This window comes from Pogoniulus pusillus, chromosome 3 (genome assembly GCF_015220805.1).
Source record: "Pogoniulus pusillus isolate bPogPus1 chromosome 3, bPogPus1.pri, whole genome shotgun sequence".
NCBI classification, from domain to species: Eukaryota; Metazoa; Chordata; class Aves; order Piciformes; family Lybiidae; genus Pogoniulus; species Pogoniulus pusillus.
The window spans coordinates 34,022,552-34,040,885 of NC_087266.1; the positions used below are offsets into that span (position 1 = coordinate 34,022,552).

Consider the following 18,334-nt stretch of genomic DNA (forward strand, 5'->3'; position numbering starts at 1 on the left):
AATGATCAAGGGTAACACAAACCTGCACTAGCAAGCCCTTTCAAACTACATTTTCATTATATGGTTTTGAATCAAGAGGATTATGTATCCATGAAAGCACAACGTAAGAAGAGATGGTGTGGAGAGAGTGAAGAACAGATGAAATTGTAGGTATTCTAATCCAGAGTTCCCTCAGCTCTCCAAGTGGCAGCATCATGTGTGCCTTGCTTTGTCTTGATCTTCTCAAAGTTCTCTTCTGTTTTCACAGGGTGTAAGTGAAGGTGAGATGCAAAAGCACACTTGAGATAAAGGAAATATGAACAGAGTTGGTTATCTACAACTGAAAAAGCGTATTTATGTTTTTTAAATTAGAAGGTTTATGCAACAATAGATCCCATTACTGAAACCCAAGTTGTGAAAGCTCCTTCAGATAAACATTCCGAAAAACACCTAAAAATGGCCTGAAGAAGAGTTCTGCAGAGTTACAGGCATACCATACAAGACTTCAAAACAAAATACTACTTTTAATTTTATTTGGTTTACTTTAAAAGAGTTTAATGCAGGTTAGCTAAAATTTCACTAGCAAAGGACACCTTTTCTAGTATTGAAACACTAATCGTCGTACACTGAATGCAAAAGTACAATAAGCAAGACCGTGTGAGAATAGTTTATACGTGATACAGCAGACTCTCCTGTATTGAATCTCCTGTACAGATCTATTTAAAAAAGCAGACGTGGGCACATACATTCATCACAGTAAATATGGAGTGTATAACTTTATAACCAGAACTACATATAACCAGAACTACATAAACACCGAGCCCTATTTCGACCTGCGTATCTGCACGAATGGTTACTTTTTTATCGTTAAAGAACCCCCGAGCAAAGTCCCTGTCCCTCCCGCCCGACCCTGGCAGCCCACGCAGACGAGCCGCCAAACACGGCTACAAGCTCAGGCCCCATTCGCGCCGCGGGCAGCTCTCACGCGACGCTCAGGATCCGCCCGTGCCGCGCGAGGCGCGTCCTGCCGCCTGCGCCGCTGCGCATGCGTGGGCAAGCGCACCAGCTGACTTTCCGCGCTGCGTGGCGCCAGGAGTGGCGCGGTTTTTGCGCGCCGTTGCCACCTGTTGCATGGCGGAATCTGCGCGGGACGGGCTGGCCCAACTGCTTTCCTAAGTTTACTTGGGTGCCGCTGTAGCCCGCTCGATGCGGTTTCCTGACAGCGTAACCTGCACGGTCCCGTCCCCTGCGACTCGCGGCCCCTCGCGGGAAGGTCGCTTACAGTTGCAGCCGCGTAGGGCTGCCCTTGCGAGCTCCGCTTTGCCGCCTATGCCACAAAGGGGCCTTGGCGCTGCCGCGGGACCCTCAGCAGTAACTCCCACCCCGCTGGGAGCAGCGTTCCGTGATCCCGGGAGAACAGCAGCAGCAGTGGCAAGAGCAACAGACCCATGCGGAGGCTCTCGCTTTTGTCTGCGGGTGCCCCCGCCCTGGCCCCGGCAAGGTGTGCAGCTAGCGCCCGCCTCGAGCCCCGGCTTCCTCGCACCCGGCCGGCTTCAGGAGACGCTCGTGCTTCTCCACAAACTGTGTTGACAAGCGACTGCTGAAAAGGGCTGGGAAAATTGCATCTCGTCTCTGGTGGGGTGAAATATGAAACATGTAATCTAACGGTTCCTGAAAAGTGGAGGGGGGGGGGGGGGGGGGGGGGAAGAGACTTATTTCTCTCTCTGTTTTCCTGCTCCGGGTTCCTGGTTGGATAATTTGGGTTAATACTAGTGAGTGAGCCTTTTGCTGCTTCAAAGGGTATTTCAAGTTGCCGGAGCTCCTCCCCCCCGCACCGTGTGACAACAACAACTCGTCCAGCGAGCGAGCGGCGGCGGCGGCAGCAGCAGCAGCAGCCAGCACTTCCCAGCTCATTTTCTCTCTGTCATTCCCTTCTCAATCTTTGATCAATGTACTTGCCAGAGAGAACCGAAGTCCTTCAAACCTCCTCCTTTTCACCTTCGTCTTTAACGTGGTGCTAGAGCAAGGACCACAAAAAGAAACTGCCCTCCCCCTCCCCTCGGCCCCAACCCCGCCGCCCGGAGCGGACTTCTCCTCCTCCTCCTCCTCCTCCGTCCCCACTTGCGGGACACTTTGTGCGTTTCTCTCTCTCACTCTGCCCCCTGCTTTCGCTCGCCGCAGCACCTGATCTGGGGTAACCCCCCCCCTCTCCCCCTCTCCTCCCTTCTCTCCTTTTTTTTTCCCCCCTTATTTTTTTTTTCACATTTTCCCCTTTCCTCTGCGTGTGTGTGTGGGAACTTTCCCCCCCTCCCCCTGCCCCCTCTGCCGTATATGTGACCATGGCCGTACCGGCTGCTTTGATCCCTCCGACCCAGCTGGTTCCCCCACAGCCTCCGGTCTCAACTTCTGCCGCCTGCACCACCACCACCACCACCTCCTCGTCGGCCACCTCCTCTCCGTCTCCGTCCATCGCTCCCCCGCCGGCCGCTTCGGGGACAAACCTATTCCGGCCAGAGCCCATCGCAGCAGCCGCAGCGGCAGCCACAGTCACCTCCACCACCACCACCGGCGGCGGCGGTAACGGCAGTAGCGGCAGCAGCAGCGGCGGCGGCGGCAGCCCCAGCTTGGGCAACGGCGGCGGCAGTAGCGGCGGCGGCAGCAGCAGCAGCGCCGGTACCTCCACTCCTAATGCCAGCGTAGCCAGCGCGGCCAGCAGCCTGCCCGGCAAGCCAGTGTACTCGACCCCGTCCCCGGTGGAGAACACCCCCCAGAATAACGAGTGCAAGATGGTGGATCTGAGGGGGGCCAAAGTGGCCTCCTTCACCGTGGAGGGCTGCGAGCTTATCTGCCTGCCCCAGGCTTTCGACCTCTTCCTGAAGCATTTAGTGGGGGGCTTGCACACGGTCTACACCAAGCTGAAGCGGCTGGAGATCACGCCCGTGGTCTGCAACGTGGAGCAGGTCCGAATCCTGAGGGGGCTGGGGGCTATCCAGCCCGGGGTCAACCGCTGCAAACTCATCTCCAGGAAGGATTTCGAGACCCTCTACAACGACTGCACCAACGCCAGGTAACCGCCGCAAGGCACACGCACACCCCGCCGAGCCCCCCCCGCGCCACCGCCCCCGTCCCACCCCCGCGCCGTGCGGCCCGGGCTGCTTCCCGCTACTACCGCTCGGGCCTGGGGGGTCAGCTCGCGCCCTGCGGCCACATGCGTTTGTCCCTTTATTCTTACTCGCAATCCCGGCACCCAGTCTGCGCCCTCCGCAGCCGGCCGCGCCGCTTCTTGGTGGGACAGAGAGAGAGCGGGAGAAGAAGCGGTGTTTCTGGCCCCCTCCCTGCAAGCCGTACAAGTGTCGTCCTGTCATTTACCTCCTTCATTCTCCCCAGCCAAGGCATGCCGGGGCTCGGGGCCGCCACGGGCAGCGCCGCGCGCTGCTTACGTGTGGAGCGGAGGGCCGGGGGAAGTGGAGAGCAGGTAGCAGGGCCAAAAAGTGTCTGACTCCCTCCTCAAGTTTTCCCCTTAGATATATCTTCAAAACCGGCAGCCTTGGAAAAAAGCTGCCCGAGGGGTGCACAGAAGTGGGCGGGAGCAGTTCTGAAGTGGGGGGACGACGACACACAGACACTCAGGTTTCGCGTAAACGGGATGGGGCGCGAAGCTGCCTCCTGCCCGGAGGGCCTTATCAGCGGTCGGTGGAGGCCACTTGGCCATCAGCTGCTGTCATACATCCGAAAGGGCATGTGCACTTTTTGTATCGGTCTACGAGGCAGTTGCTGCCACATGGCGAAAGGGGGGTGGTGGAGGGAGGGCGGGAAGACGGCGAGGAGGTGGTGGCTCCTGCTTTGCTTTGGGGTAGCGGGGAGAGGTGGCAGGCAGCTGGGCTGGCCTGTTGCCCCCGGAGGGGGAGGCTCTCTCCCCGAGGAGCAGGTGCGAGCGGCTCCCGGTCCCCGTCAGCCGGGCAGGAGGCGACGGGGGCAGCGGGAGCGCAGAGGGAATCTGACGAGACTGAACCCTGTTACTGCGCAGAATAACGCGGGCGCGGTGGCGGGGATAGTGCTGGGGGCGGAGGGGGGGTAGCGCTCCGTCTCTGGGCGGTGCGCGGGTACCGCTGCGCGCCTCTGTCCGCTCACCCCGCGGGTCAGAGAAGGCCTGCGGATGAGAGGTGAAGCCTCAAACTTCGCGCGACTAGGGGGACGGGGGATGGGGGGGGGGCGAAGAAGGAGTTGGCGAAAGAGGAAATTCTTGCTGCAGTAGCAGCCTACAGTTGCAACTGAGGAGAAAGCGTGGGGCTGTTATCTTTCAATCTGTAGGTTACAGGGCTGAATCTGCTTGATAAGGGGGAAGGGATCATATAACTGCCGTGACCCCGAGATCAGAGCGGTCGGAAGCTCCTCCAGTTCCCAGGAGCTCCCTGGGCCTCGGGCAGGGGTCTCTGTTTCTGCTGCGCTGGGAACTTAACAAGGAGCGAGGGCTTGCCACAGCGGAGGTCGTGGACAAAGTCCTCATGGTACTTTCAGTATTCGCAAATAAACAGATCGGGCTCGTTTCACTTTCCTATTGTCAGATTTCAAGGTGCAGCAAAGAGCCAGCACGTGAGGGAATGAACCCTGTGCGATGTCGCACTCCTTCCCTTCCCTAATGGCGGGGGGTGTGACATTCTTTCCGTCCCCCCTGCCCGAGTTAGCTGAGGGTAGTTTAGGCTCATTAACATAGAGCAGGATGAAGCGGAGCGCTTACTCTACAGTAGCTGTTGCTGGATGGATTGTTGAAGTTCCTGAATATTCAGGGCAGCAGGACAAAACAACCTGGAATAACTTCCAAGAGCTGACATAACTGTAGCTGCTCGTGTAACACTGCTGGTGTTTCATGTGGGATCAGCATGAATACTCATAGCTGGTCTGAGACATTTTTATTATGTTCTTTATTTTCTTTCTCTGTGTGCGTTTGCGTGTGGTGTAAGTTGTAACAACTCGGCACAAGTTGCAGGATTTGGTCCTTAAAATAAAGTGATGGATTTTGCTACCATCATTATGTGTGAGTTGTGGAATTGAAAACAATAGAGAAACTATTTTTTTGAGGGGGGGGGGAGAGGGAATATCTGTGTGTGTGTGTAGCGTTCAGGGATACCAATTCCTGGACTTGGCACAGTTATAAAAGGGTTTGGCAGCCTGGTTGTAACCTAGGTTGATTATGTCAACAGCACAGAGTCGTCTGTGTTTCAGCTGTTTCTAAAGTCTGCTGTGTTACCATCCTGCATAGTACAAATTACAGTAGTGGGTTCAGAAGTGGATGGGATTTGACCCTTAAAAGGCATAATTGTGGTAGACTTATTTATACATCCATTAAGCAAATAACTTAATGGAAAAGAGATACAATAGGTATGCAGAATGCATTATTACAGTATAGACGAATAAAGCAAAGTGGGTCAGTGAGTTCTGGTCAAAACTGATTATATCGTCAGAAGATAAATCTGTATTTACTTTCTGGGTTTACTTTCCAAAACATTTCATTCTGATTCTTCTTACCTTGCAAATTAATTATTTTTAATTATTTCTGATGTTACAGTATCTCCTGGGTTTAGTGATTTTAAGCGACCTTTCCGGACTCAGGTACTGCATACTTTACCCAGATGATGTCTTTCTGTGTCCTGGGTGGGTACTTAACTGTTGAGGTGGGAGCCGTGAGAGCCAACTCCATCCTAGCGGTTAAATTGTTACACTCATCAGATTCAAAAAATTTTGACCCAGCATCTTATCACTGTTATATTTGTCTCATAATCAGCTGATGCACTCGAATACGCTAATCCCTTTTTGGAAGGCTTCATCAAGGTTAATACGTTATTTAATCAAAAAGGCATCCAAATAAAGCCATTACTTTGTTGTTCTTTAAATGGATTGAGTTACTAGTTGCCAGTTGCTGTGAAAAGAATTTGTAGTAACTTATTTCGAGATGGAAAAGTTTTAGCTGTGTTTCACCAAAATGATACATTTTAACTGTGATATTGCTATTAAAAAAAAATCAATAAACCAAAAATCAATAAAACACCAAGGGATTTTCTATTGAATGCTTAATGTGGAGGTCTGTAAAGTGAATTGGTTTCTGTGTTTATTTGTGATACTACTAATAATAACATGATAGTAAAGGACCTTTTTCCTAAATTAGCTTTCTATATCAATTCACTGGAAAAATAAGCTTCCGTTATGGAAGATGACTTCTCTGGTCATAAGACCTTTGCTTTTATTTTCCTCATAAAAACAACTGTTCAGCACACAGAAATCCAGGAAATAGCAAACTGATTCTGATTAAATGGTTTGACATTAATAGGATGCTAGAAAGCTGTATGAAAAAACAAATAGGGGAAGGATAAAGGCAAAACCCCTGGAAATATTTAAAGCTAATAGATGCCAATCGAGTCAGGTTTCTTGAATGTGTGTGTGAGAGAGAGTAGCGAACTGTACACTGGATGTCACCTGCCTAGGATTAATGACCTGGAAGATATTGATCCCAGACTGTTTCTGGTCTCTTGTGTTTTGAGCACTTGTTGTGGAATTTTACCATGCTGGGTCCCTTCGTGGAGTTTTCCCATAGGCTTAGGCTGGCATTGGATTGTGCCCACTCAAGTAAAGACATGCGCCTTCTTCTGTCCTCCCTCCCGTGGCCAGGATATGTTAATCTTTTCTGACATTTGAAGATGACTTTGAATGAGTTCATTGACATTCATACTTAAAGCAGGGAATTATTTGCACTGTTTAGAAGCTATGTGCATATTTGGGAAAATGACCTAATTGATTTTTGAGTATAAAGGAGCAAGATGCCGAACATGAAAATGTTCTCTGCAAAGCCTGTCTTAGTATGGCAGTTAGTCAGTCTCTTTTTGCTAGCTTCTTCTCTTCTGGATGTAGCACATGCTTGTTTTCTGAATGTTGCACGCTTGTATAGGTTTTTTCCTGTTTGTATTAATTAAAGTAGTGTCTCACCCAGATAGCTTGGTTCAGATCATAGATATTTTAAATGAGCAGGTCGGCAAGTGCAGCTGACAGGAATGTCACATATAAAGTATCTGTGGTTTATATTGATAACCTTCCTTCTTGCCACAGATTACTAAAATAGAGTCGGCAGAAATGCAGTAGATTCTACATGCAAAGACAGCTTCTGGAAGGCCAGAGGATAAATAGGGCTGACTATGAACTAGGAGTAGAAGGTTTGGAGGTGCCTTCCTTAGGTTTTAAAAAACCTAAAATTCTCCAGCCTGTCACAGTAACAGAACTTAACGATCTTGCGATATTTTTGGTAACTATTACAAATTAGAAGTTGAGGTATTTGAACCACGCTTACTGCAACAGAACAAACTATTTACGCCTTTAATTTGTTATTTCATCCCTGGCAGTAGCCCAGTAGCTGATACTCGAGGAAGGAAACACTTCTCCCTGGTGAACGTTTGTTGCCCGTTGTGCAATGCTGCTAGTGCTGTTCTTGTGCAGGGATGTGAAGGGCTGGTAGTGATGGGCAGAGGGACGTTTTTTTCCTGATTGCTTCACATGATTTTCCTCAAGTATTCAATTTGGTTAACTCCTGCTTAATCATATACCTATGAATTTTGGTAAAGGTTTGTGTTTGAGGGTTTTTTTTAGAAATCTTTTACTGGTAGTTTGTATAAAAATGCAGTTTTGTTGTCAGTTTTATATCAACTTCTGAGAATGGACTGTGTGAAAGCACAGTGAATAGCTGTGTTATTTCCACAAGCCACTGCTACCTCTGTTCAGATGCTGTTTGATTTTAGACCTCTGCTGTCTTTCTGGAGCTGTAGGCAGAGTGCCTGGAGCTGCTGGTCCCCTCTGGGGGCACTGGGAAGGAGTGTCCTGCTGCGTGCCCTCTGTGGGCCGGTGCACAGGGAGCAGTTGATCCTGCATCCCTTTTCTCCTCTGTTACTCCGCAGCACCCTAAACCAAAATGCGCTTAAAATAATCTTATTTACTACTTGTCTGTCTCGTATTTTATAATCTAGAATACATTCCAAGTGTTTGTTGGAAATGATCATTTTGTTTAACTGCCATTTAGTATTTCTTCTGTTTTCTCCTGTTAGTAGATCATTCCAGACGGTTGTGTTTGCCTATCTCTGTGATTCATCATCTAAAGTGAATTGCATATGAAGCAGAGAATTGTCATACACTGGATTGGATTTTGATATTTTCCTTTTGAACTCTATCGTACATGTATTAAATTGTTACTGCAATTTCTGCTGGTCTAGTACAGGTAAATCTCCTTCATTGTTACCAATATTGCCCCTTCATGGAGGAGCTTTACAGGTTTAGCTGTAAAAATTAATTTCTGGTTGCAGGATAGCAGAGGGAGTAGTTGGAAACTATGGAGTTTTATCAAAATGAGCCAGTGGACCAGAGTCCGAAACAACCATGATCACTGTCTGTTTCTAAGCAATAGGATTGGATATAGATCCTCTTTATTCTTTTAAAATTTAAATATGCTTTTTTTCCCCCAAAAATAACATTTGGGGCATCTGCTTTGCATTATGAGTTAATTCCATTCATTGCTTTAAAATAGTTATTAACCCTGTGCAAATTATATACTGCTTGTGAGGAGTAATTTTTTCAATAATCTTTAAATGTGCATACTGTAACAGCACCATAATGTGCACTGACATAATATGAATTGACAGTAAATTTTTAGTTCCCTAAATACATATTTCAATGATAGAGCTGAAGAGTCATCTGCAAAAAGCTATTATGATCCAGAGAGTTAATTCATATATAGATAATTTCTCCAGCATGCATTATTGAAGATTTTTTTTTCTTCTTCCATTGTCATTTGAATTGTTTTCAAAAATCCTGATACATAAACCAAAAATATTTATATTTAGAATCAAGGTATGTGACTTGAAATTATAAAATTCAATTTTTTTAAGGTAAAGTAGTAACTTCATCCTTAACTCACATTGTTCTGCTTATTTATCTGATACAATGCTCAGCCGGGGGCATCTCCTAACAAGTACTGATGTTTTGTTTCATAACCAGTGCAGAATATTGAAATGTAATCTCTTAAATATGAAATCTCAACATTAACTGTGAAGAACTGTTTTAAACTTTTTTAATAAAAGAAAAGTATATTTTTTTCATAGCTTAAAGTAGAAAAATGCTATAACTGAATTTCATGAGAAGAAAGCTCAGCTTTTGACCATATGGTTACATCCTAATTTGGAATTCTTTAAATCACTGATAGCAATGAGGTGGGAAAATACACTGGGGAAGGGTAACTCAGTAAATACTGAATGCTTGTGTTTTCTTATGTAAATTTCCATAGATGTCTTTTAGAGATGGGATATTGGACTGAGTGGCAGTTCAGGATACGTTCACCAAAGCTAATGAAACTACTTTCAAGAGTTCTGATTGAGGAAATGGATCACAAAATGTTTCTCAGTTCACGTTGCTTTTGACAGCGTTTTGTGATAATTAAATTTAGAGTCAACATCCTTCGACTGCAGATGTGTGAATATATACAATACTATTTCTAGAACTGCAACTTGTATGTATCCAAACAGTTTACTAAGAATAAACAGCAACTTTATAAAGTAGTATAAACCTGGTTTTAAATATTCTTAGTATTATGCTTTTGATGTCTAAAGTTTTGGTTGTGTGCCCCTGGGAATATTCATGTGGGTAATATTTACATAAGTTGCTGTTAATTATTCTGTTTAAAGGTGTGCTGTTCACTCAAAAATGAATTTACTGTATATGTTCTCTTTGCATCCCATATGCTTTACATATTCCTTGGGAAGGAGAAAATTATTTCAGTATGAAAGAAGAAATACATTTTTTTTAGTAAGCATCAAACAGTGGGATTTTGTGTCCATTGGAAGGCTGAAATTAGCCGTAATTCAGGAAGAGGTTCAATTAAAATTTCCCGCTGCACCGTGTCTCACTAAGTGGACATTCTTTTTCCATTAAAATAAGAGGAAGTTTTTTTGTCATGACATTTTATTTATCCTTACAATGGATAGAATTCTCTGTATTAGCCTAAATTACTTTGTCAGCCAAAGGTGAGCTCAGGTTCAAATAAAGCTATCAGACTAGCTTTCTAATTAACATTATACTTCCATGTGATACTAAAAATACTGAACCCCCTTCCCCCCCCCCCCCCCCCCCCCCCCCCCCCCCCCCCCCCCCATAACTATGAATACCTATTTTTTAGTTTAGTTTGGTTCTTGCATGATTGAGAGTGCCATACATAGATGTACGTAGACTACCTGGGTGACAAAAGTATATCTAGAATAGGATGAGGCTCAGGAGAAGAGGGAAGAAGGGAAGTATGTGAGACTGCTGCAAACGTTTTAGCGTAATTGAGAGCTAAAATGTGTTTGTACCATTATGATGTCATGATTAAAGTTCATGACTTTGAACAAACATTCATGTTAGAGCATTTGTTAATAACACTGTACTGAGAACAAGTAACCAGGTATCTTATGTTTGGACCAAAAGCTGTTGTTCAGGACACATCTCTTGAAATATATTTGTGTTTACAAATTGTTGTATGTTAGAAAGTATTTTTAAATCTCACTTCTGGGAAGTTTTTCACCTTTTCATCTTACATAAAACAATTTTAAATGTTGAAAAAGAAAGCGTTTTTATAGAATAAGCCATAAAGGGAACAGGTGGTATATAAACATATTTTATTTCTTTTTGACTACATGATTTCATGTTGTTTTCATACTTTATAATTAATTAAATAAAGTTAGATTACAGTTTTATGTATGGGACAGAAAAGAGAAATGCAAACAATATGTTACCTCTTTATCAGTGATAAATCTAGTTAGAGCTTATTAACAGTTTGGGCATTTAGAAAACATTACTAAAGACATTATATTTCAGTGATGGGGAGAGTGGACTAGACGATATTTCGAGGTCCCTTCCAACCCCTAACATTCTGTGAAATGTAGCAAAAATATAGTATTTTAATCTAGTTTATGTCATGTTTTAATGGATGCTGGCATTATATGGCATTACAAAGCATATAATTTGTTTCCAGTCTTCTGGCCTGCTTCAAAAACCTTTGTTGGAGGTCACCCTATAGGACTGAGCCATTTATATGAAAATAAAAGTGCTGTGGTTTTAAACCTTATGTTTAACTTTAGGAATGTTGATAGTCTTGATGCTTTCAATAGCCTGTATACATCTTATAGACCAAGCATATACAAAATACATTTGAAAGTGCTACTAAAGAATCAGTTGACATCTTTGGTAGGAATTTATCTTACTGTATACTTTCTTGCATTTGTAAGGACAGTTTGAAAGCAGCAAAGAAATGCTTCAGATTTAATGGCCTGTAAATTAAACATTTGTTGCATAAAATAGATTAATGATGCATTTTTGGACCTTTTTGTGAATATTGTTTATTTTCATATTAATTAATTTTAGGAAATCAGGGCAATGTCTTGGCAGGAATGAGTATCAGACTTCAGTACAGCCCATTGCTTTGTACCCCATACTGATTTTTTTTGTATTAATTTTTGAAGCACAGAAGCAGTCCATCTCTTTTTCAGGATAGTAGGTTCTTCCAAGATGTGTGCTGTGCCTGTCACTTTTCATATTTTAGTTCTGGTACTCAATCATAGTTTGGTTGGAAGGAAGTGACACCATTTTCCAACTGTGTTCTCTTTCCTTACAAAAGAAAAGAAAAGGGGGAGGAAGACGGAAAATACCTCAGGTGTTGTTAAGTGTATAATAAGAACTGATACAAGTGAAAAGTCCTATGTTCTCTAAAAAAAAACCCAAACTCTGCTGGCTTTTTAGACCAGTTCTTACTGTGTAGATAACACAGAATCAGAGAACATTCTCTGGCCAGCCTGATCTAGGATGGGGTGTCCCTGCCCGTGGCAGGGGGGTTGGAACTAGATGATCATTGTGGTCCCTTCCAACCTTGACTGATTATGGTTCTATGAACATTAGAGATTGGAAGAGATCCTGAAACATCATCTAGTACACCCACACTGCCAGAATAGGATCACCTAGAGCAGGTCACACAGAAACACATTCAGCAGGTGGGTTTTGAATGTCTCCAGAGGAGGCCACAACCTCTCTGGGCATTCTTTGTCATCCTCAGTGGAAAAGTTTTTCCTTATGTTCACACAGAACCTCCTGTGCTCCAGCTTGCACCCATTGCCTCTTTACCTGTCATGAAACATCACAGAGAAGAGCCTGGCTGTCCTCCTGATGCTCACCCTTTGCATGTAAAACTTTATTACTTCTTTGTGCCTGTATCTGCCACTCAAGACTAATGCCATGATTCTGTTGCAGATGTTGTTGTTTGTTACTCTAATTCAAAGCAGAATCAGTAGGGCTTGTTTGTTTGTTTGTTTTAAGCTGATACTAATAATTTTGAACAATTATTCTAATTCAGAGAAAAATTGGTAGGGCTTGCTTGGTTGTTTTTTTTAAGCTGATACTTATAGTTTTGAATAAGCCAAATTTAAAACCAAGCATGAAATGCTAATAAATAATTTCATCTTACATTATTGAGTATTGTAGATACCTTATGATTCTACTGATTCCCTTCAAAATTAATTTGCAGCTGAAATACCATGTTAAAGATAGTAGAAAATGAACTCCTACTACAACAATTTACAGTATAAAGTATGGTTATGTCTGAAATATACTTTTGAGATGCTACAAGGCAAATGTATTAGCATTACTAATTTAACAGCATATAGCTGTTTCAGGAACGTATTTGCAAAATGTGTAGTGAAGAAGTCATAACATTTCCTGGCGAGGGCATCAGTGAGGTTTTTAGTTGAGATGTTTGGGTATAGACACAGCTGTTGAATTGGCTTGAGGCCACTTCAAGGTACAACAGGTGGGACGTGGTGAAGAATTAATAAATTTTCAACAGATTCTACCATTCAGAGGTTTTCTGGCATTATCCTAATAGAGTAGAAGAAAGGGTGAAATTTTTCTTCAGAATAAGCAGCACATCTCCGTAGTAACTAGATCTCGAGATTTGCACACTGAAAAATTTTGCTTGAAGACTTTGAATTTTCTTTTTTCTTTTATGCTTACTCTGGTCTTGGAACCTGTTGTAACAGGCTTTCCCGCTGTGTCTGCATGGAGGTTCTTGCAGAGATCACTCTGCCTGTGGAGTGGGCTAGGGCAGTCCTTGGTCTCTCCTGCCTGTTGAGCTGCACTTGGAGGCATGCATTAGAAAATGTTTGCCTGTTGCTGGCCAATATACCTTTTATATAGGTAGGGGGAGCTTTAGTAGACCCAGGAGGCGTATGGTACTATACAGGATGATTTGTGTTGCTCAGTGGTCAAACTCAATCCATTATGACTCGCCTCATTACAATAAAGTCCAGAGTCTACACAGTGCATGGGATACAATGTTAACTGTAGTTGGAGGTTGTTCCTGAAGGAGTGGAGCTTCCATGGCATTTGGATCTCATCTGCTGAGCCTGTGCTGATGGGGATCTGCCAAGTACAGGTTCCATCTTTTCTGGTAACACTTTCCTATGCTTTTGTATCATTGCATCTTATTTTACATGTCTTACTACTTAAATTAGGATAATACAATGATAATCATGAGAGGTAATGAAACAATAGTTATGAAATGTATTGGAAGCGTACATTTATTCACAAATACTCCAGAGTATGACTATGTGAGTAAAACATTTTGACATTAAAGGAGAAGGTTGTCATCAGTTAAAACTGCTGGAATTATTATGTGATAAGGTCGTCTGATCTTTTATTTGGTATGCTAGCTGATTAAATAATATTGGGGGGGGGGGGGGGGATTGGGGGTGGGAACACAGACATTTTCATCAGCTTAAATGTAAAGAGGCAACTAGTTCCGAGTACTGTTTTGTGAAACCTCGTTTAACCCACTATAAGCAGTTTTCTCTGGACAGTGTGCTGTAATTTGGATAGGTCTCTCAGCTCAACTAATCGTTTCCTTTCACAAATCCAGAATGTATGCTGATTTGAACTTGTAGCCAAGAAAAAGTGCTGCCATGCTTCAAATTGCCAAAGCACCTCAAGGGACAGAAACTCGACCTGGTTTTATGAAACCATAGAATTACATTTATACAAGTTACCCCATGGGAAAGGAATGAACTGATCCCAATTCATTTCTAACTACTAGGGCCTTATGGGTCACATTTGAGTTCTCTGCTACACCTGTTTTTCTGAGGACATTTTTAGAAACTTCCTTTACATTTTGTGTGGGTCATGTGCCTAATATTTAACAGTTCAGTGTTCTAATTCTTTAAAATGTTTAATGGTTTCTCCATATAATTAAGCTGCAACAAGTTTATAGATTTTGTTTAGTATGGACTAAATCCTCAAACCATGAACTCTCTTCTCTCAGTTTAGTTACTAAGCTTTGTTTTCCTGCATGTGAAATGCAAAGATGGAGCAGGCGGTGACTATAGTCAGTGCATATTGTATGAACTATAGAGAAGAGAGTGACTCTGCAGATGGGTCATTAGGCTGCTCACTTGGAATGTAAGACATGGTTAAAAAAGGGTAACCCAGTGAGACCTTCGATGAGAAGACATTGAGACTTTGTCTGTTTTGATCCAAAGTGACCTTTCTCTTTCCTTCATCTGGACTTAAAAAAAAAAAAAAAGGAATTTGGAAAATCTAATTTCAGACTTGATGTTGGAATCAATGAAAGTAATGAATAGGTGCCCTCATGGCTTTCTTCTTCAGTACTTTGGTTTGAGCCTGAAGCCTAAGTATTGTAAGGTGAGTGCTTACCCCTCTGTGGTGAGATTGGTATGGTACTAAATGTGTGTTCCTGCCAGTGTAGTGTGCCAGGGTGGAGCTTGCCGACTAAGTTGAAACAGTGAGCCCTAAGGACAGAGAAAGATTTCCTTAGTTCATTTTAATATGTGAAGCTCTATGCTTATATGGTTACATTAAAATTAGAATTAGCTTGCATTTTGATTTATTTAACAAACTGAGTGCTCTGTTCAGCTTAAGTTTGCCTCAGCAATTACTATCCCACAGAGGATCTGCAGACCTTCCAGGCTTTGCTTCCACCTTCTCATAGAAACCATTTCCTATTTTCAGGCAGTCTTTCCCATCCTTGAAGACATTTTCAGTGCTGAAACTGACATGAAGTACCTTCATAAGTCTAGCTTTTTCTAGAAAATGAGTGACAGATCTGGATACGATTTGTCTGATATTGATTCCTTTCCCTAACACTTTGTATTAAGCAGACAGCTCATCTGATGATCCCTTACTGTTACCACTGTGACTAGGTAGTCATGAGTTTGTAGTCACTTTTTTTTTTTTTGCTTTGGCAAAAAGGATTGGGAGGTGAGAAATGGGAATAACTGTTTCCACAAGTAAGAAGATATTCTTTTTATGTTAGCTGCCTGTTTTTCACACCAGATAATTTTTTCCATACACTTTGTGTTAAGCTATTCCTGACTTTGCTGTTCTGGATAACCAAACTCTTTTTTTAAGGCTGCTATTCATGACCTGTGCTTTCCTTGGCAGAGTGAAGGGCAGGTCTTCTAAGTGATGATTACTTACCACCGTCATGTATTTATTATAAATGTGTACATGGTGCCTCTTTCTGATTCACCTCAAAAAAGTGGTTGTATTGATCCCTCAACTCTATTTTTTTGTCTTTCTCAGCCTTATGCTTTTAGCAGTTCATTTTTTTAGTGAAGCTATCAACATGTTTGACTGTGGTGTGGGTACAGAAGGACATTTTTTCCAGGACACACAAACTGGTTTTGCTCCCAAATGATTTTTAATGGGAGGCAGAGTCTGGCCAGTTGCTTTGGGGGCTTAAACATTTTTCTTAAACATTTACTTTCTTGTATTTTCCATTGTAATTCCTTTGGGTGGAAAATGCAATGATTACACTGTATCCAAATAAATTTAGATCAGACTAGTCAAAGGCTTTTGACTTACCAGTAAAACATTTTTGGCTGCCTGCAGTGGTAAATAAGGAAAATCTTTAAGATCAGCTGGAGTGGCAGTGAATGCATTGTGGTGATTGAAATGTTTGTCTTAAATTTCTTTGCATCTAAACTAGAGAGGAAGAAAACCCTTTTGTTATCTGTTTAGTCATAAAACAACTCAAAATGAAGGAACAAATTCAGATCTTTTAAAATCCAAACTCCATTTTCTCTCCTGTTTATTTTCTTCTCCTTAGACAACTCCTTTGATTTTGAAGAAAATGAAGATGAAAATTTACAGTTCTTCATGGAAGGCCGATTTTATTAGGTGCTGTGAACACTTCCAACTTTTGGTTGGAAGTAGTTGCAAACCCTTGCAGTAGCAGTAGGGACAAGAGCCCTGAGGCTATGGGGCTGGCAACATACTGAAGGGTAGTGTAGTGAAGCGACAAAAGTGAAAGGCTGGTTGACAGCATGTTAAAGCAGATTTGCCCGATGTTACTGTTACATGCAGCCTTATAAGTTTACATATGTATGATCAAATTTTCAGTCTTTGGATCACAAATGTTTCCTTTATCTTTGCTAAGTAAGACTGTGGTTAGAGTGGTGCCTGGGAAAGCGAAGCAGAAGAACTGAGTTTTGCTTTGGAGTTTGATGTGGGATGAGAATCTTGTGACAGAAATGATAGATGAGAAGACACTATTTGTGATTTCGTTAAATACATTGAAGAATGGACTAGATCCATCTCTTTTAGTTGCCTCTTTCCTAGGGCTGGTATCTATCTGTACATAAAAGAAGTTACTTTTGGAACTGGGTTTTGCTGAGTACTTCTACACTAAACATTAGCATGCAAATATCAGGCATTGATTATGCCTCAGCATAACTTCAACAGGGAGGAAGATTAGAAATAGTTTATTAGACACATTTTTGTTTTTTAGAAATACACTCATTTGGGAAGTTCTCACCTATGCTTTGTATGGTTTTAAGTTTACTTCAGAAGCATATGGCTGAAATTCCCAGGTTTCTATGTATTTTTCTGTATCTGCATGTCACAGCAATGACTATGGTGACTATGACACTGAGTTGCACATAGAAATAAACCAGATATAATGAAAAAAATACATAAAACTAAAAAAAGGAAGGACACTTTGGTTTGTGTAAGAAGACCTGTTGCCCGTAGTGTCTCAGTTGATAATTTTATCCCTATAAATTGTCCAAGTCCTTAAATACTTGCAGTATTGATATCCACATAGCATAGCTGAGTTTTCAGCTAAGATAAGGTTTCACAGATACCAGCAAGCAAGTGTGGGAACAATCAAGGAACGTTATTGGTAATCAAAATGTGAGTTAGCTTTTATAAAATAACTGGTGGCCGCTTGCCGGTTGTGAAATTTGCTTGCACGAGTAATCCTCTTGATTTAAATGAGAGCATTCATGTGATGAAAACAGGTTCAACGCAGGAACTTTTAGAAGATGGTGACCTTAGAAACAAGCAATTGTCTGTGGACGTATTCAAAGGGTGGTTATTAAAACTTAAAGCCGAGAGCTGCCGTCTGAAGGCAGAAACAGCTAGAATAGCATTTGGGGAGCTCACCTGCCAAATAATAATGTGCTTTAATGACACCAGATAACTCTACCTCAACTTCCTTGTGGTCTTTTTTTGAGGGGAGATGGGGGAAGGGCTGGGAAGGAGGGCAAGAGAGGGACAGTGACAGGGAGGCTGTTTGTTTTTCCCGAAAGTTGTTTGTGATTTCAGGTACTCATGGGAAATCTCTTGATCAGATTCACATCTGTTCCTGTCAAAGTGGGTGCTAAGATACCGGTCACCCAGCAACCATGTCCAAGAGGGAATTGGGCCGATAATAACTTCAAAAAGGAATGACAGATGCTAGATTAGGATGAAAGACAAAACGCATGAAAAATGAGCTTGTTAGAATAAAAAAATTGTTCAAGCACCTTCATGCAAATTAAATGAATATTGAACATTTGCATGCAGTAATTTCTACTTTTTCTGTTGATTGAGAAGAAATAAAGATGGTACATACAAAACCACAAATGTAATATTTCTTTTTTGCACCAATTAACATACAAAGCAGAATCTTTCTTCTAAAAATGAGATTAGCCACCTGGGTGCTTGGCTCTATCCCACATATGTCACAACGTTTTTGCAATGAGTATTCTTCTGTTGAAGGGACACCTTATCTAATTCTTTGTAACAAAACAAACAAGGAAGCAACCTTATATTAGTTTTAACATACTTTAGGTTACCGTGGTTCTATTTTTTTTTCAGCTGTGGTTTTCAGAGCTGAATTATTTCCTGCTGTCCTTGAATTCGTTTGGTATAATGTGCATTAATAAAAGATCACATAAGATGAGTTCAGACCAAATGCTAAGGTTTCCTATTGACTGGTCAAACAATACATATTTTAAAACATGGC

General features: G+C 42.5%; 1 protein-coding gene across 5 annotated transcripts in view; it reads left to right on the forward strand.

The window, feature by feature from the left end:
- Positions 1-1,677: 1,677 nt before the first annotated feature.
- The window catches only part of DACH1 (dachshund family transcription factor 1), a 485,713-nt gene continuing 469,056 nt past the window's right edge, over positions 1,678-18,334 (forward strand). For all 5 annotated transcript variants that reach the window (XM_064174189.1, XM_064174173.1, XM_064174154.1 and 2 more), the window contains exon 1: positions 1,678-3,046. In XM_064174189.1, coding sequence (XP_064030259.1) covers positions 2,319-3,046 — 728 coding nt within the window. In that variant the 5' untranslated portion in view covers positions 1,678-2,318. The remainder of the gene's footprint in view (positions 3,047-18,334) is intronic.